This window comes from Ambystoma mexicanum, chromosome 8 (assembly GCF_040938575.1).
Source record: "Ambystoma mexicanum isolate Mex_15411 chromosome 8, UKY_AmexF1_1, whole genome shotgun sequence".
Taxonomy (NCBI): Eukaryota; Metazoa; Chordata; class Amphibia; order Caudata; family Ambystomatidae; genus Ambystoma; species Ambystoma mexicanum.
In genome coordinates, this window is record NC_090929.1 from 71,827,768 (window position 1) to 71,850,389 (window position 22,622).

Consider the following 22,622-nt stretch of genomic DNA (forward strand, 5'->3'; position numbering starts at 1 on the left):
TCGAGGGTCCAGCCATCCTGAGTCTTATGAAGTGTCCCTGGACCACCCATGGACTGTCTAGGTTTAAAAAGGAATACCTCACTAGAACCGTCGCCATTCCGCACCTGCAGCTGGAACTTTGGTGGCCACCAGCTTGTGGTATAAGGTGCTGTTAAGAAAGAATTAGTGCATTCCAACTAGAGTGGGACTACACAAGACTTCTCTCTTGGTATTAGGTAACCCACCTTTTAATATAGGCTTGTACTACACAAGTTGCAAGCGTGCCTGAGCCGCCAGGCTTATCTTAAGAGGGGCAATGTGAGCTGAAGAGCTGTATAATGAAATCAGTAAATATGGGTATCCAAGTAAACACTAGTTACAGTATACATATTTATATATACGCAAAGATATTTAAAGAATTCTTTAAAAAGCAGCAACTAATAGCAACATTAAGCCCAAGTTAGCATTGAATTCAAAAAGTGAACAATAAAGTAGGTGAGTAATTCTTTCATATGTTATACATTTTCCAGCATCAAGGGTGCTGTCATTTGAGGTCAGTAATAACACTTTATCCACTTTGCAGTATTTAGTTATAAAGGAGGGAAAGGTTATGGTCAGAACATACTGGTACTCTATAAAAGCAGTTAAGATTCTCCCAGAGGGATGCAGGCAGTCTTTTATCCCAGCAATACTATTGTTCAACAATTAAAACCTGTAAGGGAACAAGCACTGCCAAAGCCAATAGGCTCAGAAGAGGGCCTTTAGGGAGCCAGGACAGCCAAAGTCAATGGGCCAGTTCAAAGCTTTGATGCTCTCTTAGAAAATGTCTTTAAGGAGTCAGTAGTTCAAATAGAAAATCGCAGCAACTCAAGAGGAGTCACCTTGAAGAAGCACAAGCTGAAAGGCAAGTGCAAGTGAGTTGAGGTAAATTCAGTGGGGTAAAATCACACTCCCTAAGATAGGAAGCACCCCAAACGGCAAGAAGTTCTTTGAACTGAAGAATTTGTTCCAGCTGGATGCCTTATGGTTGCAGGGCAGCAGACCCTTCTTCTTGGTCCTTGGTCGTGGTGATGAAAGGGAGGATGTCTGGCGGGCTCCTGCAGCAGCACTCGAGAGAGGGACTCTGCCACAATGGATTCTCCTGGATTCAGGGGCTCTTTGTGGTTTTGACGCCTTTTCTCAGTGCCAAAGAAGAACAAACCGCTCTGGTTAGAGGTTCCTTGATCCCTCGGTCCTAGACTCTGGACAAGGATTTCCTGCTTCCGTAGGGTCCTCTGGGTGCCCACGAAGTTTTTGCCGGTTCCGCACTTCGGAAGACAATGCACTCGCAGATGGTCAGGGGACCCCAGGTATTGGGATTCTGCAGCCTTGGAAAGTCACAGCAAGTCTGGGGTTGCACCAAAATAGAGTGTGTCTTGAGGCTAGTTGGTCACACCAGCCTAAGGGAGGAAGTTGTCCCGTACGGATCTTCCCAGTCGAATCGAAAACGAGATTAGCACGGCTGCAGGGCTTCACAGGGCACTTGTGGGTGCTGTGGCTTCTCTTCACGTCGTCTTCGTCGGATGTTGTCCTCTAGTGGTAGACTCTGCCTCTAGTCCCAAAAACCTTGCCTTTGAAGCAAGTTCCCATTCATTCACAGCCCTAGGCTATCAATCACTCAGCAGGGCGTCTGTCCTCTAGGACAATCAGCTGGCCAATCAGAACTGGTTTCACTTCAGCACAACTAGAGACAAAGGACAGGGAAGTTTCGGGACCCTCCCTCACTTCCTGCCTTTCCAGACACAGTGGAGCGTAGGCAGGCTTCGGGCTGAAGCCTGCCAAAGGCAACACACACAAAGGACTCAACCCCGATTCAAACAACAAAGTAAAAACCCAGAAGAAACGAACAAGAAATGGTTGAAAAAAGACAACAGGGGCCATTTTGAGAAAATGGTCACCCTTGGATGCTGTACTAAAGCTAAGGTATCGGCCTACAGACACAGGGCAACAGGTAGCAAAAAGGAAACCACTGCCACCAGCGATTCAAGTGAGTTAGTGTAACATAATGTTACGTGAGGAAAAGGTTAAAGGAGTTACTATGTAACCCCCTCAGCACTCCACCCTGGTGTGTGCTGGACCCACTAAGGAAAAGGTAAGGAACAAGTTACTTACCTGTAACTACTGTTCTCCAGCATGGATCTGGCATGGATTCACATGCTTATGAATATTTCCTGTCGTCAGGCTGGGAATCCTCGGTAAAGAAAAAATCAATTTCGTTTCTGAACTGTCTTTCTACTAATAACCAATTACTGGTCTCTGGGTCATACTGCCCCCAGCCAATGACTGCCCTCTACCTAAGCCTCCTCCTCTAGCAGCCATCTTCAGATTTGCTAGGACGTAAAGTGGTAGTAGGACCAGGAGAAGAGCCGCAGAGGGGTTGGAGGGAGGGTTTGCATGTGAATCCATGCCAGACCCATGCTGGAGAACAACAGTTACAGGTAAGTAACTTGTTACTTCTCCAGCATGGGGTCTGGCATGGATTCACATGCTCATGAATACAAGAATACATAGCAGTACACACATGCACAACCACGGGAGGTGGCACGGCTCAACATTAAGCATTACAACAACTCAATATTAAGCGGCTCTTACCTCCTCACCAGGCTCACCTTCAAGCGAACAGGTTGCGCAGCACTGCTTGGCCGACTCTGGACTCATCCCTGGAATCCCGGTCGACTCATAGAATCTCATGAAGGTGTGAGTCGACCTCCACGTAGCAGCCCTGCATATGCCCAGCAGGGGCACACCAGACTAGAACGCCATGGGAGCAGCGATTGCTCTGGTCGAATGGGCTCTCGGACGGCCAGGCAACTGTCGGTTTGCCTACCGGTGACAGTGCTTGATGCAGCTGGAGAGCCATCTGGAAATGGAAGCCTTCGAGAGGGCCTTCCCCTGGTTCACAGGTCCAAAATTCACAAACAGCTGTGATGTCTTCCGAAAACTTTGTGCAGTCCATGTAGAACTTCAGCGCTCTAGCCACATCCAGCGAGTGCGAAGTCCTCTCAGCCGGTGACAAAGGCGACGGGAAGAAAATGGGTAACACCAAGGGCTCGTTGAGCTGGAAGTCCGACGGCACCTTGGGCATGAAGAAGGGGTGCGTCCTCAGCACTAGCCTCGTCTCGTGGAATGTCAGGTATGGAGGTTTACAGGAGAGGGCCTGGATCTCTCCCAAGCGTCGTGCGGAGGTGATGGCCACAAGAAATGCTGTCTTCCATGATAGGAATTTCAAAGGTGCCGAATGCAGAGGCTCGAATGGCGGCCCCATGAGTCTGGTCAGCACCACGTTGAGCTCCCACACTGAGGCCGGGGCCTTCACCGGCACAAACGAGCAGAACAGTCCTTTCATGGACTCCTTCACTAGGCGGTGAGACCACAGCGACGACCGCCCCGGGGTGCTGGTGCAGCGGGAGATAGCCGCCAGATGGATCTTGATGGAGGCATGTGCCAGCCCCGCGTTGGCCAGCGATAGCAAGTACGGCAGCACTTGAGGGGCCGTAATCCGTAGAGAGTTGATCTTCTGTGCACAGCACCAGATAGAGAACCTCTTCTATTTATGCCCGTAGCACTTAAGAGTCGAGGACGCCCTGGCCTTTGCAAGGACCTCCTTGCAGTCCTTTGGGATATCGTAGCCTCCGAACTCTAGTGTCGCAGGAGCCAGGCCTGCAGGTTCAACTATCCCGGGTTGTGATGTAGGATGGTGCCTCCTTCCCTGGCAAGATCATCCACGTCTATCAGCATTTTGACTGGGGGGAGGGGGGTGGGGGCAGACGCTGACAAGTCCAGAAGGTCCGGGAACCATATCTGCCTCGGCCATGCCGGTGCAACGAGTTTCATCCAGCACCAGGACCGTCAGTTGACTGATGAGTCGCAGAAGCAACAGTGGGAATACATACAGGAACAGGCCATCCCAGGGGAAGGAGAATGCATCACCCATGCTCCCCGGCTGGGTAAACCTGCTGGCGAACCTCCGGCACTTGGTGTTCGTCGCACATAGATCTATCTGGTGATTGCCCCATCGTCGGAATAGCAGATCCACTTGATCCTGGCTGAGTTCCCACTCGTGGCATAAGTGCAGCTCCCTGCTGAGCGAGTCGGTGACGGTGTTCTTTACTCCTGCCAGGTGGAAGGGTACCAGGAACATCCTGTGGGCAACGGCCCAGTGCCACAGGTCCTGCACTTCCTTGGATAGGGCTGGGGATCTGGTGCCCCCTTGCTTCCAGATGTAGAACATTGTGGTGGTGTTGTCGGTGAAGACCCTCACCACCTTGCCCTTGAGGGACGGGAGGAACGACTTGAGAGCCCAGAACACGGCTCGGAGCTCCAGGGCGTTAATGTGTAGTGACCTCTCCTCCGGGAGCCAAAGTCCTCTTGTGTGGAGATCTCCGGTATGCGCTCCCCATCCTACCAGGGAGGCGTCCGCCGTCACTGTCTCCTGATGTGTCGGGGTCTGGAAGTCCATACCCGACGCTAGATGCGCGTGGTTGCCCCACCACCGGATTGCTTGGCGGAACGTCTCGTTGAGGGAGATCTTGTCTTCGAAACTACCCACTGCTTGCATCCAACGGGAATCGAGGAACTCCTGCAGTTGTCGCATCCGCAACCGGCATAGGCGCACGAGGTAGAAGCACGATGACATCATGCCGAGGAGGGACTTGACGGACCTCACCCTGGCCCTGTCCATGGTCAACAGCCGTTGTTCCTTGCCCGGGATGGCCTTTGTCCTTTCCTCCGACGGCAAAGCCAATCGCGCCACTGTGTCGAGTCTGGCTCCCAGGAACAGGGCACCAGGACGTCTTGCGACGATACCAAGTGGGATTTTGCAAAGTTGATTGAGAATCCCAAATCCATGAGCAGTTGGACGGTCTTCGCTGTGACTTTGCTCGGGTGAGCTCATCGTCCAGATAGGGGTAAACGTGGATCCCCTGCAGGTGCAGCCGTGACGCCACCGGTGCCAGGCACTTGGTGAAGACCCTGGGCGCCGACTTCAATCCGAAGGGCAGGGCCTTGAAATGGTAGTGTCGCCCTTGGACCACGAATCATAGGAACTTTCGATGTCCTTTGAGTATGGGGATGTGGAAGTAGGCATCCTCCAAGTCCAGCGACGATAGGAAGTCGCCCTCCTCCAGCTGTCCCAGCATGCGATGAAGGGTGATCATCCGGGATTTTTGGGCATTGATGTATTTGTTTAGAAGACGATGGTCCAAGATGGGTCGCCAACCGCCGGTCTTCTTTTGGACGAGGAAGTACCGCGAGTATACTCCAGAGCCCCGGAGCCTCTTCGCGGCGAGTTCTATTGCGCCCTTTATCAGCATTGCTCGTACCTCCAGAAGTAGCTGTGGCACATGGTTTTCCTTCCTGGCCACGGGTGGTAGACGGGGACACTTTCTTTGGAATTCCAGAGTGTGCCCGTGGGCCAGCGCGTCCAGCACCTAACGGTCGGTGGAGATGGACTCCCACACGCTGATGAATGTCGCCAGCCGGCCTCCCACCGGGGTGCTTGGGTGGGGGCCCCCCCAACGTCCCGGCCGGTTCATTCTTGCTTCACCGAGGCCTTGCAGCCTTGGCAACGACATCCTCTGGCCTTGCTGTGGCCTCTGTAGGCTTCCTGTGATGATGAGCGGGCCGCTTGGCGTTACGATGAGGAACTGCCACCAAATTCTTTGGAGGCACCTTCAGACTTGCCTCCGGGGGTCCGAAAGGTCGGCTGTCATTGGAGAGAATCCAAGACCTGGGCTGTCTCGGTGTCCACCTTGATGGCCTGCAGTGACTCATCCACTGCCTTGCCGAACAGGTTGTTCCCGTCAAAGGGCATGTCTAGTACCCTGGTCTCAACGTCCTGATGGAAGTCGGTGGCCTTGAGCCAACCGCGTCAGCAAAGGCAAACGCTGTTGCCCATTTGTCGAAACCCAGTGTCGACAAATGTCCGTGGCCACCGTGATGGCGTGGTCTGACGCCACCTCATCATCTGGCAGGAAATCCAGGAAGGGAGCGATCTTGAACCACAGCTCCCTGTTTTAGCGTGCCACAATCGCGAGGGCGTTGGCCGCTTTGATGGTCGCCGCTGCCGACGAGATGACTTGTCGTCCCATAGCGTCCAGCTTCTTCCCCTCGCCGTCCGGTGGGGAAGTGGAAGTTGATCCCCATCGCCCCTGCAGATTTCTTCTTGGCCGCTGTGGAGACCACTGAATCCGGGGACGGCTGAGCTCTAAGGCACATCGGGCGGAATCTGGGACCCGGTACTTCTTCTCATACCAGTCCCTCTTCGCAGGAGCCGTGGACGGGTAGTTGAGCAGTGACAGTCCTTCGCCCCAGATGTCATCCAGTAACGGTACTGAAAGGACAGCCTTCTTCTTGGCCTACCGCCGTTGGTAGAGGAAACCCTCCTCCTGCTCGTCGGGGCAAAGCTGGAAAAGCTCTGATGCCTTGGCGATCATGGCGTGAAAGCAGCCAATATCATTGGGCGGGGAGGCCCGGGGAGGGGGTGATTGGGAGATCCGTCCGTCGTCACCGCCATCGTCATCCGTCCCCGTCGTCGCCGTATCTGTTCCCGTCTCATCCCTCGGTGGAGGGGAAGGTGGTGAAGGCTGGAAAGGAGGGGGAGGTTGGATTCGCCTCCGCTTGTTCGGTGGGCTTCCCGACGGTCCAGGCGCCGCTGGAGGTAAGGGCAACCTTGTCCTTATCACCGTACACAGTGTCTGGATAGCCATCAAGATGCCTCCTGAGTTTCCTGTGGCATAGGCATCGGTTGCAACGGGAGCAACGGCTGGGGAGTGGGGACCTCAGTCTCATCCACGGCCCGCGGCTCCTCGTCGGCTCCACTGTTGCCCTCCACGTCCGCCTCATCGAGATCCCTCCCGTAGGACTGAAATTCCTCTAACCTCTTGTCCAGGATCTTTGCGATGCCAGCCAGCTCATCCTCAGAGGTGGTATCTGTGTTCGTTATGGCTACCGTGCCCTCTGTGTTCGTTATGGCTACCGTGCCCCCAGCCCCCCTATCTCCTCCCGGGGTTTCACGGGGGTCTTCTCCAAAGGCTGAAAAGATGATTCTCTAGGCCCAGCAGTCGTCTCCACTGAGGTAGCCTCCACAGGCTTCGCCAGGGCTGCCACGATTTCTTTGATCGAGGCCTTCGCAGGGTGAATTAGGGCCTTCGCGACCTTGGGCACGCCTGAGGCCTTCACCTTAGGGGGAGGGCTCCTGCCTTGCTCCCTCTCGGATGTCGCCGTTGGGATCGACCGGGTCTTCTCCCGAAGCTTACCTGGCATTCTTCGACTTCCTCTTCACCGAGCCAGAGCGTTGGCTCGTGGATGATGGCGTCGGTGACAACGCACCCTGCCTGGCAGCCAAGGAGCCCGAACCATCGGTGCTCCCGGTGCCCGCGGCCTCACAGTGCTTTGCCTTTTGTTGGGCCCCCGTCGCTGGAGGGCCCTCAAATGTCTTTGAAGACCGCTCGGACTACTTCTTCTCACCTGCTGCTGGGCTCTTCCCCTCCAGCCAGTTGGTGAGTAAAACGCGACGATCCTTCATAGTCCATTTGGACATGTTCTTACAAAACGCAGTCCTTCTCCACGTGCGATTTGTCGGCGTGAAGGCAGTAGAGGCACCGGGAGTGCTCATCTTCCTTAAAGACATTATGTAACCGCATCCAGGGCAGCTCCTGAACAGCTTGAATCCAACAGGTGTCGGGTTCACTTTGTCCTGGGCTATGACCACACGGGGTAGGCCTCAAAGATCTTCCGGAATCCTCCAAGAAGTGAAAACTCTACAAAAATTCGCCCTTGAGGGGCGTAGAAAAATTCCAAAACGGGTCCCTGTTGATCGGAAGTAGAATCAGTGGAGCTTGAGGCTCGATTGACCGGAAATATAAGAGTAAACTCTTCAAAAAACGCAAAACGCAGTAAAAGCTCGAGAGCTCTAGCACGAGGACTCCCAACACTTGAACCTGAGGTAAAAATCTGAAGATGTCTGCCAGAGGAGGGGCTTAGGTAGAGGGCAGTCATTGGCTGGGGGCAAAATGACACAGAGACCAGTGATTGGTTATTAGTAGAAAGACAGTTCAGAAACAAAACAAACTGATTTTTTCTTTAACAAGGATTCCCAGCCTGACGACTGGGAATATTCATGAACATGTGAATCCATGCCAGACCCCATGCTGGAGAAGTAAGACAAGGGTCATCTTACTATTGTTGGGACCAGTAGTTCCCCCAGGAAATGTAGTTAAACATTAAGGCAAGTCCAAGGGACTTCTCAGTGGCATGGCACAAAAGGCACAGTGTGCTACAATGCAAAAAGCAGGTGCCTATGGAGTTTACCAGACTCCATAAAGAAACACAACACATCCTAGTCAGGAAAACACATAAGGGAGTGGGGGAAAAACTCCCACTCATTCAAGAGTAAAGATTAACAAGCCCGAGTCCAGCAAAAGAGCTGGGGTCTCTAAAGGTGAAGGGAATTGACACAGAAATGAAAATCCTCCCTAACAGTAGCCTTCCTGCTGAATTTCAGCCTCCCAGCCTGAAGGGTTCCTGTCCTGGAAGGATTTCTACAACCACGGTGGGAGTGTCCTTAGGAGGGCTGCATCAGTGAATCTTACATTTCTTTATCACCAAGGGTTGCACGGTACTCCTGGACCCGACCGGATGAAGTCTTGCACCCGCCGCTCCAGGGCACCTCTCATAACAAACCGTGGGAAATCCAACCTCCATTCACACCCAGTCAACCAATCATGTAATCTGTGAAAATCTAAGCAGATGGAGGGGCTAAGGGGGCAAGTAAATGCAACACATTTATCTCCCCCTATCTTCCACAGGAGAACATTGAGAACACGTCTCTTTGTAACCTTCCATTCCACTGCTTTTTGGTCATTGAACAGAGTAGTAGATATGAAAGATAAAAACACAATTTACTTACCTAGTAACCTTGTTGCAAGAAGTTCTTTGAACTATCACCAACACAAGTAAATTACAACTTACCTGCATAGACACCATCTGTGGAGAAGCATTGACACTTCTGGGCACAAGGACCCATTCTTAAGGATTGGACTGCTGATGTTAGGGAATATGACTTGTGACTTGGTTCCCCCTTTACTGCATCACTTTACTTACCACCTTTGTTGATTTAAGTCATTCAATGCATTTTAAGATCCAATGGTGACTGTATATATGTTTGAGTGTTATGCAATGTCACCTGCTGGTTTCATTTTCTAGTGTGTGTTTAAGGCCTAGAAGAACAAGTTACTTTCTTACCTGGTAACGTTCTTTCAATGGGATGGTCCGACGACGTATTCCATATCTACGACAGCAATCACTACAGCTGTGCTGCTTCGGCAAATCTTTCGGCGTCTGCGTCGATGACGTCGATACGCCGTCCTCGAGGACCTCCTCCGACGGCCGACGTCACCAGATGTTATAAGTTATAAGGACGCACGACGCCCGTAGCCTCAGTTGTAGTTTCTTCCCCCAGAACGTGTGACACCAGTCTGCTGCCAGTTAGACACACAAGGCCTTGCGGACACATAAGCTGCAATCGCATAAGAAATTCTGCAGCGGGGAAGGTAGGGAGGGAGCGATATGGAATATGTCGTCGGACCCTCCCATCGAAAGAACGTTACCAGGTAAGAGAGTAACTTGTTCTTCGAGGGGATTGGGTCCTCCGACTTATTCCATATCTTTGACAGACTCCCAAAGAAGTACCAAAGCAAGGAGGTGGGGAAAGAATTTAGAATACAAATTTAGCATGCCCAATCAAATTGCGGAATAAAGGATTTCCTTGCCAAAGGCCAGATCCTGTCCTCGGATGGAATCGAGGGAGTAGTGCCGTACAAAAGTATGTACAGAAGCCCAGGTGGCTGCATCACAGATGTTACGAATAGGAACACCCCACTGCAGGGCAGTAGATGCAGCCACACCCCTGGTGGAATGGGCCCGCAAGCCAGCCGGTGGGTCCTTTCCCGCCAAGCGGTAACACTCCAACGAGACAAAATCCGTTTCGTCACAGCTTGTCCCAAACGCTTTCCAGCGTAACCAATGAAGAGTTGATCGTCCACTCTGACCCGGGACATGCGTGAAATAAAAAAGCTCAACGCTCTCCTAGGATCAAGCCTATGGAGCCTCTCCTCTTCCTTACCAGGATGTGGAGGAGGATAGAATGCCGGAAGAACAACCTTCTGGCCCAAATGAAATTCCGAAACCACCTTCGGAAGAAAGGAAGGACGAACTCCAAGGACAACCCTGTCCTTATGAAACACAGTGAAGGGTGGCTTAACTGAAAGTGCCTGTAACTCACTCACTCTGGGAGCGGAAGTAACCGCAACCAAAAACACAGTTTTCAGAGTTAACAGTCTCAAAGGGCAAGAATGCAAAGGCTCAAACGGAGAACCCATAAGAAACTTAAGAACAAGATTCAAATCCCAACCTGGCACCAGAAAAGGTGACGGAGGAAACAAATTAGTGAGCCCTTTGAAAAACAGAGAAATTAAAGGAATCTTAAAATAGGAACATTCTTCGGACGAGCGCTTAAATATGGACAGCGCTGCCAGGTAACCTTTAATGGTCAACGTCCTCCGGGCCCACGGCGGAGCAATGAGGATCATCCGGGAACCGAACCTCCGTAACCTCTGCAGTACTTGCGGGATGACGGGGACTGGAGGAAACACGTACAGCAGTGGGAATGACCACTCCACCACAAACGCGTCTCCTAAGGCTACTTTTGGAGGAAATTCCCGCGAGCAGAACCATTCGCACTTCCGGTTGACACTGGAGGCGAAGAGATCCACTTGAGGGGTCCCCCAAAGGGCAAAGATCTCCAGGAGAATCTCCTGAGCCAGCCCCCACTCGTGAGAGATCGTGCTCTGCCTACTCAGAGCGTCCGCCGTCTCGTTGTCGTCTCCAGCCAGATGAACAGCCGAGATCGAAACGTCCTGCTGGATGGCCCAGAACTCGAGCTGCATCGCCTCCCTGCACAGAGGAAGTGACGCTGCCCCCCCACTTTTTGTTGAGGTAGTGCATGGCCACTGTGTTGTCCGTTAGAATCAGGACACACTTTCCTTGCACAGTCGGCAGAAAAGCCTTCAGGGCTAGCCTGATGGCCCTCAGCTCCAACAAATTGATAATGGAGTCTGGACTCCGACGGAGACCAACGACCGCTGTCAACTCGTTGGCATGAGCTCCCCATCCCGTGAGGGATGCGTCCGTCACGATCGCCACCTCCAGCCAGGGCAGCCAAAATGGGGCCCCCTTCATCAGATTGCCTTCGACGGCCCACCACAGAAGGTCCTGGGCGACCGAGGGTGGCACCTGAACAGGGTCCGACATCCTGCCGGAGGACAGACCACTGGAGCTTGAGTGTCCACTGCAAATATCTCATCCGCAGACGAGCCTCTGGCACCAGAAGAATGCAGGATGCCATGAGGCCGAGCAACCTCAAGAACTCGAACCCCGGGAGCATCTGGGCAAGTTGAAACTTGTGCACCATCTGCTGAATGTGAAGAGCCCTCACCTGGGGAGGAAAACACAGCCCGAGGGATGTGTCGAGCACTGCTCCGATGTACTGGAGCCGCTGTGTTGGCGTCAAATGGGACTTCTTTAAATTGAGGGAGAAGCCCAGCTTGTGAAGGGAGTGGCAGGTGACGGACAGATGATCCAGGACTTGCTCGGTTGAGCTGCCCCTGACCAACCAATCGTCCAGGTAGGGGTAGACGTGAATCCCCCCTTTCCTGAGATGCGCTGCCACCACCACCATGAGCTTGGTGAAAACCCTCAGGCGGAGGTCAATCCGAACGGCAGGACCCGAAACTGAAAGTGCGAGTCGCCAACCGCGAACCTCAGGTAGTTCTTGTGCTTGGGATGGATCGGCACATGGAAGTAAGCGTCCTTGAGGTCGAGAAACACCAAGCAGTTCTGAAGCTGAAGGGCCTGGAGGACTTGTGAGAGAGTAACACAAGTCCATGATGGGTCTCAATCCCCAGTCTTTCTTCGAAATCAAAAAATAAGGGGAATACCATCCCTTGTTCCTCTCCGCCAGTTCTATGGTGACTTTCTCCAGCAGGGCTTGAATTTCCTGCGCAAGGAGCGGATCCGGACTCTTCAAAGAGGTTCCCAGGTGGATTGTCGTGAGGCCTCTGCCGGAAGGGAAGACAGTAGCCGTGGGTTATGGTCTACAGAACCCACACATCTGAAGTAATGACACACCACTCTACAAGATGCTGCACCAGCCTTCCCCCAACCGGTGAACCATGGGACCTGGCCTCATGACTGAGTGGTAGCGGCTGCGGCGTTGCCCGAGGGCAAAGAGGCAACTGCATGAGCGGCCTTGGCACCTCGAGTACCCTGTTTTCAACCTCTGGCACTCTTACGGTGGCCTCTTTGACCGACAGCTCCTCTCGCTTTACTGAAGGACGAGTAATAGCGAAAGGAACCTCCCCTCCATTGTTGTCCCCTAGGACAAAAAGGCAGAGATTGTCGAACTGCAGCGCCCAACGACTATGATGCAGCTTTGGAGGTCTGCAACCTCTCAAGGCTCTCGTCAGCCTTGTTGCCAAAAAGATGTTCACCGTCAAAGGGCATGTTGAGGAGCCGGGACTGCACATCAGGAACGAACCCAGACTTCCGCAACCACGCAAACCGGCATATTACGGTGCTCGCCGCCATGGACCGGCTGACACAATCTGCCATGTCCAAACCCGACTGAATGGCCTCACACATGGCATCCTTGCCATCCTGAACCATAGCAAGGAAACCATCCCGTTCGTCCCCTTCGGGAATATGTTCAGCCGCTAATGCAACACAGTTCCACAGAGTGTGTGTGAAACGAGACAAGGCACATACGGAGTTGGCCGCCTGAAGCGCCATACGCCCTGAAGAAAACACTTTCTTCGCCCAGCCATCAAAACGTTTGTCGTCCCTATCCGGAGGGATGGTAGGATACGACGCCTGCTTTGCCGGGGCCATAGCCGCCTGCACCACCAAACTCTCCGGAGTGGGGTGCCTGGACAAGTAGCAGGGGTCGCTACTGGCTGGATGGTATTTTCGCGACAAAGACTTGCCCACTGCCGGGAGACTCTCCAGAGCAGTCCAAGCCGCCGCCACCCTTCTCTGAAGAGCCATATGAAACGGCAGTAAGGGGTCAGTGGGGGGACCAAGATCAATGATGTCCGTGAGATCATCCTGAACAAACTCCCCTGGGGGAGCTGACCATCCCAAGTACTCAGTGACCCGAGACATAAGGCGTCGGTACGAAGAATCTGCATGTGTGCCAGGCTCTGGCTTACAAAACTCCACTGCCGGAGAGGTGTCCAGTCCACTGGCATCATGCAGTGACTGTCTTACGTCATCAAATTGGCTATGGCCCGAGAGAAGCTCATCAGGCACCGTAACCAAGCCCTCATCAGAGCCCTCATCACCCTCTGAAATGTACTCCAGGCGGTGAGAGGAAGACACCTGGGGACCAAAGCTATGCCTGACCTTACCCAGAGCCTTTCTAGGGGCTACCCCCGTGCTACGGGGCCCCTCCGACACCACCGCCTCGAAAGGCGTTGAGGGCGCCGAACGAGTTGGCGCCGACGTCAGCCGCAGCGCCGCCAGCACCGGCGGCATCGACACAGGCCTCGAAGCCAGGGCTCCGAGCATGTCCTTCGACGACCTAGGCGCCGACAACGTCGACGACCCCCTCGAAAGCAGAGCCTTGAGAGAGGTCGTCGACGACCTCGGCACCACAGGCATCGACGTCTTCCTCGAAGACGGCACAGGATCACGCGGTCTCGAGTGCGTCGAGGACCGGGACCTGGAACGGGCATGGCGAGAACGGTTACCCTTGTCTGACCGGGACCTCTCCCGCAAACCGTGCCGACCACTCGAGCCTGAAGGCGTGCGAGCGGTGTCTCTCGACCGATCACGACCGACCCCACTCGGAGGCGCGGATGGACCGGTGCCCTGCGATTCAAGAATCGCCAACATCTTCCCGAAGAAAGCCCATTCCTCCGGTGTCACTTGCATGGTGGGATAAGCGACCCGCCGACGGGCAGAGTCCTCGGAAGAGGACGGGGAAGGCGACCGATGCCGGCGCTTCCGGGAATGCCTCGAAGAGGCAGAGGAGTGGCGAGACCGACTCCTGGAAGGAGACCCACTGGACCTCAGACAATGACGCGGAGAGTCGCCTCTCGAATCATCCGTTGAAAGCCCCGCAGACCTGGACTTCCTGGGCTTAGACACCTTACCTACTGACAACTTCTTGCGCTCCCGCAAGGCCTTGGCTGTGAGCGACTGGCAGTCGACACAGTCGTCCGTGTCGTGTGCTTCCCCGAGGCACCAGAGGCAGGCGTTGTGCGAGTCCGTTACTGACATCTTGGACCCACAGTCCCTGCATTTCTTGAAGCCTGGACGCGGGGTTGAAGACGAGGTAGACATCGTCACGAACAGGCTTTTCACAAAAAGCCAACAGGTTCAAAGAACCGAGATAAAATATAACAGAACTCCAAAGAGTCGAGGCGTACCGAGATTCACGAAGCGAACACGTTTGTGGAAAAAATTGAACTGAGGCTACGTGCGTCCTACATATCACATCGGGTGACGTCGGCCGTCGGAGGAGGTCCTTGAGGACGGCGTATCGACGTCATCGACGCAGGACGCAGAAAGATTTTCCGAAGCAGCACAGCTGTGGCGATTACTGTCATATATATGGAATACGTCGGAGGACCCAATCCCCTCGAACAAATATTTTATCTGTATACATTCAAGTCTAAATTGAATTATTGGGTGCTGTACTATGTGGACTCATTGTGCAACCCTGACCCCACACGCACTATACTGAAAATAGCCTTGACTGCTCTCCACATTTACCCTGATTGGGTCTCAGAGTTCCCCTGCTCATTATAACTACGGTGGCCTTCTAAAATCTGTCAGTCAGGCCAGATTCTAGCAATCCATCTTGACAGTCTCCCTTTCCGTGATGTTACAGCAGGAAGTAAAACATCGTCGAATAAATGGCAGTCCAAAGCATTACAAGTGTGATCTGCAGTTTCGAATTCCGGCCAGGCCAACTCAGCCTTTCATCCTTCTAAGGACGATAAGTGAGTACCAACTTGGGTTGGATGATAATTGCAGGTAAATATGTTCCTTGTATACCACTTTGGCAAAAGCGCTATATAAATAACAAATCACTATCATTATACAATAGCACACACCAACACATTAAAAAATGTTAATAACCTCAAATAGATTTTAGTAACAAGAAATGTCTATTTGCACGAGCAACAGTTTAGCCACAAACTCCCATTCTTCTGAAATGAGCCATGAGGTCTGCCAAACTGCTGTTCTAGGGATCTATAATGTGCAAACCTACTTGGTAATGAGCAATTCACATAGACTCAAAGCAGCAACACATTTCTCTCGAACAACAACAGTTTTTAAACTCAGTTTATGAATCACAAAGAATAAAAAAGAAAATAAAAATAAACCAACAGGCACCTTCTCAAAGCCAGGCTGCTCTCCCAAGAAGATGCTGCATGTTTGATTGCAGCCCGGCAGTAATCGAGATGTTCAAGCGGTTTACCTGTTTAAGCTGACCCGCCAGCTGCTGTCTTTCTGCAGCGACTCGACCAATTTCTTGATCCAGATCTTCATTCTGGGAAGAGAATCCAATGAAAATAATTACCAGAGCAGCCAGTCCCACCTGCTGCCATAGTGCACATGTACAGGTACCGTCCAAACAAGAGATACATAAATGAGGACACATGTAAAGACTGTCGGAACACTTTTTACTCTGCCGATATAGCTAGTTGATTTAAGATCTCAGAATCTCCTAAGACTCTGTTACTGCTACTATGGTTAGTCTCCAGGGTGTTCCAGAAAACTATTGATTTCGCCTTCACTACTGCAAGTAGCATGCATTTACCAAGCTTCATGAAAGCAATGCCTTTACATTAGCGCAGAGAACTCCCTGCACATCTAAACGGCCCATCTCATAAAACCTTATTGTAGAATCACCCCTCTAGTGGGACATGCTTACTTTCTATCCTGTAGAAATTGTTCTTGCTATACCATAAATATCTTAACTTCCTCAACTTTCTCTCGTGGCTTCATAAGGAACAAGTTACTTACCTGTAACTGTTGTTCTCCAGCATGCGTCTGGCATGGATTCGCATGCTCATGAATATTCCCCGTCGTCAGGCTGGGAATTCTCGGTAAAAGAAAAAACAGTTTCACTGTCGTTTATAAACTGTCTTTCTCTCCTAAACCAATCACTGAGCTCTGGGTCATACTGCCCCCAGCTAATGACTGCCCTCTCCCTAAGCCCCTCCTCCGGCAGCCATCTTCAGATCTGGCACGTAAAGTGGCAGTATGACCAAGAAGAGCCAAAGAGGAGCAGGAGGGAGGGTTTGCATGTGAATCCATGCCAGACCCATGCTGGAGAAGACCTGCATTACTTACCGTAAAAGCGTTCCTGATAATTCTATCTGCTTAGATTCACGTGCTGTGCATATAGTCCGACATCCAGTGGTCACCGCAGAGTATTGAATCTGGTCTTTCGGGGACCGAAAGGGGACGTCGGCATAGGCTTGTGTGTGACATTTTATCCCTATAGTGACGTGCAATGTACCCAAAATCCCTCACGCGCCGAGGTCCCTCCGATTGTATTTTGTCTGCCATGAGGGAGCCTTATGACTAACGTGAGTGAGTACAGAAAAGAGAAAAGTAATAGGACGTCTATGTTCCTTCCATCCGAGCGGGGAGGAAGGGTGGGCGCAAGTGAATCTAAGCAGATACAATCATCAGAAATGCTTTTACGGTAAGTAATGCATGTCTTCTGATGCTTGTTAATCTGCTTAGAATCACATGCTGTGCATAGACTAGCGAGCAGTACCCGGAGCTGGAGGTGGGTTGTGATAAGGAACATTAGAAAAAAGATGTCTTAGTACTGCTTGTCCCACCTGAGAATCAGACCTAGATTGAGCATCTAGGCAATAGTGTTTTGTAAAGGTGTGTACAGAACTCCAGGTTGCCGCTTTGCAAATGGACTCAAGGGGAACATTTGCAATGAATGCTATGGATGCTCTGGTGCCTCGAGTAGAATGTGCTCTAGGCTTGAAGGGCAGTTCTCTCTTAGGAAGAGTGTAACAGAGTGATGCACTGGACAATCCATCTAGGTATAGTGGATTTGGAAACTCCATCTTCTTCTCTTCCTGCAGCCACTGAGACAAAACTGATTAGTCTTTCTTAGTGGTCGAGTTCTTTCCATATAAAACATGACCGCCCTGCGCAAATCAAGTGTGTGCAGGGTCTTCTCTCCCAAGTTTGATGGGTTTTGAAAGAACGTTGGTATTTCTATTGACTGGTTGACGTGGAACTTTGAAATTAATTTAGGTGCAAACCTAGGGTGTGTGCCTCAAACCACCTTATCTTTGTGAACTGTTACAAAGGGGTCTGAGATAGAGAGCGCCTGTAGTTCACCCACTCTCCTAATGGAGGTGATAGATATCAAAAAAGCTGTCTTAAGAGTGAGATCCTTAAGGCTTGCTTTATGCATGGGCTCGAAGGGGGAGCCCATTAGCCTGGTTAACACAACGTTCAGGTCCCATCCGGGAGCTGGGTTAGATACAGGAGGGCGAGTTATTTTCACTCCCTCCATGAAGGTTTTAATAACTGGAACCTTCCACCATGACACCTTATGTTGTGACGTAGTGTAGGCGGAGAGTGCAGCTAGGTGAACTTTAATAGAATTAAAGATTAAACCGGAGTCAAGCAAGTGAGTTAGGTGTAGAACAATATGTGTGGGAGAGCAGTCAACGGGGTTGATGCTCCTTGAGTTACACCAGATGACTAACCGTTTCCATTTACTAGAATAGCAGAAACGAGTGTTTGGTTTTCTTGCCTCCCTAAGAATGTCCATGCATCTCTGAGGGAGATGTAAATATCCAAATTCTATGACCTCAGGAGCCAGGCTGGGTCTGCGGGCATGGGTGCAGCGTCAGGCCCCTGTCCTGCGACAACATGTTGTACGGGCATGTTAGTTTCAACGGAGGAGATAGTGACATCTCCATCAGATGAGCGAACCAGGGTTGGCGGGCCCACATGGGGGCCACCAGTATCATTGTAACTGGTTCCTGGTGCATCTTGTGCACTATCTTGTTGAGAAGGGGAGTCGGGGGGTGGGGGGAGCATAGACATTTCCCTGACCATGTTATCCAGAGTCTGTTTCCCTTGGAGCGGTTCTGGGGGTACCTGGAGGTGTAATCTTGGCATTGGGCGTTCTCCAGAGTTGCAAACAAGTCGATCTCTGGGAAGCCCCATTCTGCGAAAACGTTGGAGACGATGTCTTTGTGTAATTGCCATTCGTACTCTGCGGGTAGAGGGAAGTCTCTGCTGAGTCCGTCTGCCAGAATATTGAGTTTCCCTGGTACATGGTATGATAACAGGAACATGTGTGAGAGCCCACTTCCAGATGTTCTGTGACAGTTTGGACAGACCTGGGGAGTGAGTGCCCCCCTGCTTGTTCAGGTAATACATGGCCATGGTGCTGTCTGTGAGGATCAGCACTGTCTTTCCTTGTAGATGTGTCTGGAAGGCCTTCAGTGCTTTGAAGACCGCCAACAATTCCAGGTGGTTTATATGATTGGACGCCACACTTGAAGTCCAAACTCTGTGCGCAGTCTGATGGGACAGGTGAGCCCCCCCCCAAATCCGGTGAGTGATGAGTCTGTGGTTAGAGTGGCTTCCATTGCGGTGGTGGTGGAGTTCCCCTTCACGAGGTTCTCCCTTGACCACCACTGCAGAGAGAGAATCAGGGCTTGCGAGACAACCACTAGATCGTCCCATTGTCCGCTGGCCTGACACCACTGGCTGTTGAGCCACTCTTGCATTGGGCGCGTGTGCAGGCGCGCGTGAGGAACCAAGTAAATACATGACGCCATCATTCCCAGCAATCGCATGGCTTTGCGTATCGTCACCTCTCGACCGGCTACATATTGAGGGATCTGAAACAGCATGTTTTGGATCCTCTCATTGGAGGGGAAGAAGAGGCCGTTCTTTGTTTGAATTAGAGCCCCTAAGAATTGCTTGACCTGGCTGGGATCTAGACTGGACTTCTTCTCATTGATGGAGAAGGCCAGGTGGAACAAGAGGTCTATAGTCTTTTGGGTATTCGAGAAGCATGTTTCGAAAGAATCCCCGTTATGAGCCAGTCGTCAAGGTAAGGATAAACAGGAATGGGCAACCTGTGCAGATGAGCCGCTGCCACTGCCAGTACTTTCGTGAATACCCTTGGCGCTGAGGCTATGCCGAAGGGTAGCACTTTGAACTGATAGTGTCTGCCTTCTATCATGAACCCGAGGTATTTTCTGTGCGCTGGCAACATTGAAATATGAGAGTATGCATCTTTCATGTCCAGTGTTGCCATGTAATCCTTCTGTGTGAGCAGGGGGATAACTTCCTGCAGAGTCACCATACGAAATTTTTGAGGTTTTACAAATGTGTTTGCTGGGCGCAGATCTAATACAGGGTGCATGGATAGATCTTTTTGGGTACAAGGAAGTACAATGAATACCTCCTTTACCTGTGACAAAGGCACGACCTCTATGGCTCCTTTTTCCAGGAGCAATTCTATTCCTGAAGAAGGATGAGAAGGTGTCCTGGTGTGAGACGTCTTCCCTTTGGAGGTCTGAATGTCGGGGACCGGCTGAACTCGATACAGTAGCTGTGGGCTGCTGTTGACAGTACCCAACGGTCTGTGGTAATTCCCTCCCATGCCTGGAGAAAGGATGTTAACCGGCCCCTGACCAGGGAGGCATGGGAGGGGACCCGGATCTTCGGGTCATTTAGTGGCGGCGGCCTGGGATCCTCTAGGAGTAGGGCCCCGACCCTTTCCTTTGCCACGACATTGGCTTCTCTGGGCATACTGCGTGTTGTAATTACTGGTTCCTTGAGGGGAGGACTAGTTTCTGCCCGAGGCATACTGCTGCTGAGGCTGGCGTTGGCCACGAAAAAGGCATCTATTGCCAGGTCCGCGCCTGTTGGAGGGCTTAGTGATCTGGTCTAAAGTCTTTAAGGTCACATTTTCCTTCTTTGCTGTTTCCAGGGCTTCATCCACCGCCTTTCCAAACAGGTTGGAGTCCACCAGGGGTTTATTAATGAGGGACACCTGAGTTTCTGGCTTGAAACCCGGGTTTCTAAGCCATGCACGTCTTTTGAGGAGTATGCCTTGGACTAAGGAACGCCCAGCCGTTTCCGCAGCATCTAAGGTGTTCTTAATGATGCTTTGGTTCACTAGGGTGCTTTCGGTAACTGTGGCCAAAGGACTGGTGCGAAGTGGTTCAGGAACTTCCTGTAGGCCTTTGCATAACAGGGCCCACTGGGCATCAGCGTAACTGGCCAACAAGGTTGTATTGTTGGCAATACGCGTAGCGAAAGCCGCCGAGGCCGTAACCTTCTTCCCATGTGCATAGAGCCTCTTCCCTTCCTTATCAGGGGGTGCTTCTCCGGTGGATAGAGGAACCCCCACCCTCTTCCTCGTGGTGGTCACCACTAGAGAGTCTGGGATGGAGTGACCTCTAATATATAAAGGATCAGAGGGGCAGGGACTGAATAGCAACTCAATCTGTGGGTTAACACCCCTGACCAAGGCTGGTGTAGACAAAGAGGGTGCAAGGCGCCTTTTGATGGAGGCGGGGAGAGGAATGGCCTGGCTAGTCGGTGGCTTTTCTTTAATGATTTTTTCCACAAAATCGATCTCGGGGGTAGTGTCTCCCATATCGATCTCAAAATGTGCTGCAGCCTTGCGTAGCATGGCATTAAAAGTGGGCTGATCGTCCACAGGCGAAGGCTCCCTAACAGGAGTAGTCTGTGGGGAGGCCAAATCCACAGTATTAGGGTCAGGTGACAAAGGAGACTGCCATGGCTATGGTTCACATGTGTCGGGGTCTACCCCCAAGCCCTCAACAGGATCTTTCAAGTTCCCAGGGTCCATGAATTGGTCTTCTTCCTGGGTGTCCACCTAAGGGTCATCTTCACTGAGGTCATTTGTGTAGATTTCCTCATCCTGGGGGTCGAAACAAGTCTTGGGAACTTGGCTTGAGGGCCCTGAGGATCTTCATCCCTTGGCCTTCTAGGTGTGGTCAGGTCAGAACAGGACAGGACAGGACACAAATCTATCTATCCTGTCCATACAGGTCTCAAATCTCTCCCTGGTCCAATGGGAGGACCCAGAAGGGTCGAGGGGTGGAAAAACCTGTTCTTCCTCCTCTAAACGTCGGGATTTCTCCCACAAAGTGGAGGAAATCCCCCTATCGCCTTCCAAGAAACCTTCTCATGGGCCTAACAGTGGAGAGAGTTTCTGAGACTCTCCTTCGACCTAGGGGAGCGTTCCCGACGCTCCTGTCCTCACCTTCGCTAGGTTTCGGCGTCTCCTTGACCTTCGCAGTAGGCTTTGGCGACTCCTTCGCCCGCCGTTTGAGTGTCATCGGAGACGATTCTCGCTATGCTCTCGGCGACCAGCCTCGAGTTGGTGTGGAGTCTTCGGTGGAGGTGGAACCTTACCGTTGACGGACGCCTTCTTTCGGTGCATCTCACCGGCGCTTGATACTTTGGGGTTAGCGCCCTTAGAAGTTATAGGCCCAGTCACTAGTCACGATTGCGGCTGCGGGGAGGGCTGGGCCGGTGTTCCCGTTGGAGCGGAGGCCTTCTTCGACATCGTCGAGGAATGGCCGGGGTTGTGTATTTTGTGACGTGTAATTGTTCATGAGTGTCGCCGGGATGTACATCCCCCAAAGCAGGGCCAGAGCCGTGCCTATCAGGGCCGGGGACAGACACTGCGGAGCGAGAGCGCTCCGTCGAGAGGTCTACAACCTCCATTGCGGAGGTTGTGTTGTCACTGTCTATCTTTCCACGGGAATTTGCCTTTACAACCCGAGCAACATTTAAATGGAGTCCTCTCCATAGCTGAGGACGTTACCAGTGACGACCGAAAAGGAAAGGTAGGAGAAAGGGAAAGGCATTCTCAGTATGAGACAAATGTCCACCCGACTCCACTCTCCCTACTGTATAGGCTCGAAGGCCTGGCCACGTGGTTGGCAGCGCCGATGGGATCACCGTCCGTCGAAAGTCTTGTCTCGGCAGAGATCCGGAACGGCCGAAGAAAGGGTCCGGTAGGTGGTTTTATAAGACAATATTTAAATAAATCGACCAAGGGTCGAAGGGACAAAGGCAATGTCTCTTTATGAGCTCCGCTTAAGGCGACCAGTATTCTGGGCGCAAAAAAACAATCCAAGGGACCTCGGCGCGTGAGGGTTTTGGGTACACTGCACGTCACTATAGGGCTAGTGCTACAGACATGCCTATGCCGTTGTCCCCATTCGGTCCCCGAAAGACAAATGCAATACTATGCGGTGACCACTGGATGTCGGACTACATGCACAGCATGTGATTCTAAGCAGATTAACAAACATCAGAACAACAGTTACAGGTAAGTAACCTGTTCCTTCGCCAGCATGGGGACAGTTATGGATTCACATGCTCATGAATAAACAATACATAGCAGTACACACATACACAACCACGGGAGGTGGCAAGGCTCAACAGAAGCAATTACTCTTACCTCCTCACCAGGCTCACCTTCAAGC

The 22,622-nt window shown here is 52.0% G+C and overlaps 1 protein-coding gene across 1 annotated transcript in view; it reads right to left on the reverse strand.

Annotated features, from left to right (window-relative positions):
- SETX (senataxin) overlaps window positions 1–22,622 on the reverse strand; it is a 1,477,926-nt gene that overhangs the window by 356,604 nt on the left and 1,098,700 nt on the right. The window contains exon 17 of the mRNA XM_069609306.1: window positions 15,563–15,634. Coding sequence (XP_069465407.1) covers window positions 15,563–15,634 — 72 coding nt within the window. The remainder of the gene's footprint in view (window positions 1–15,562; window positions 15,635–22,622) is intronic.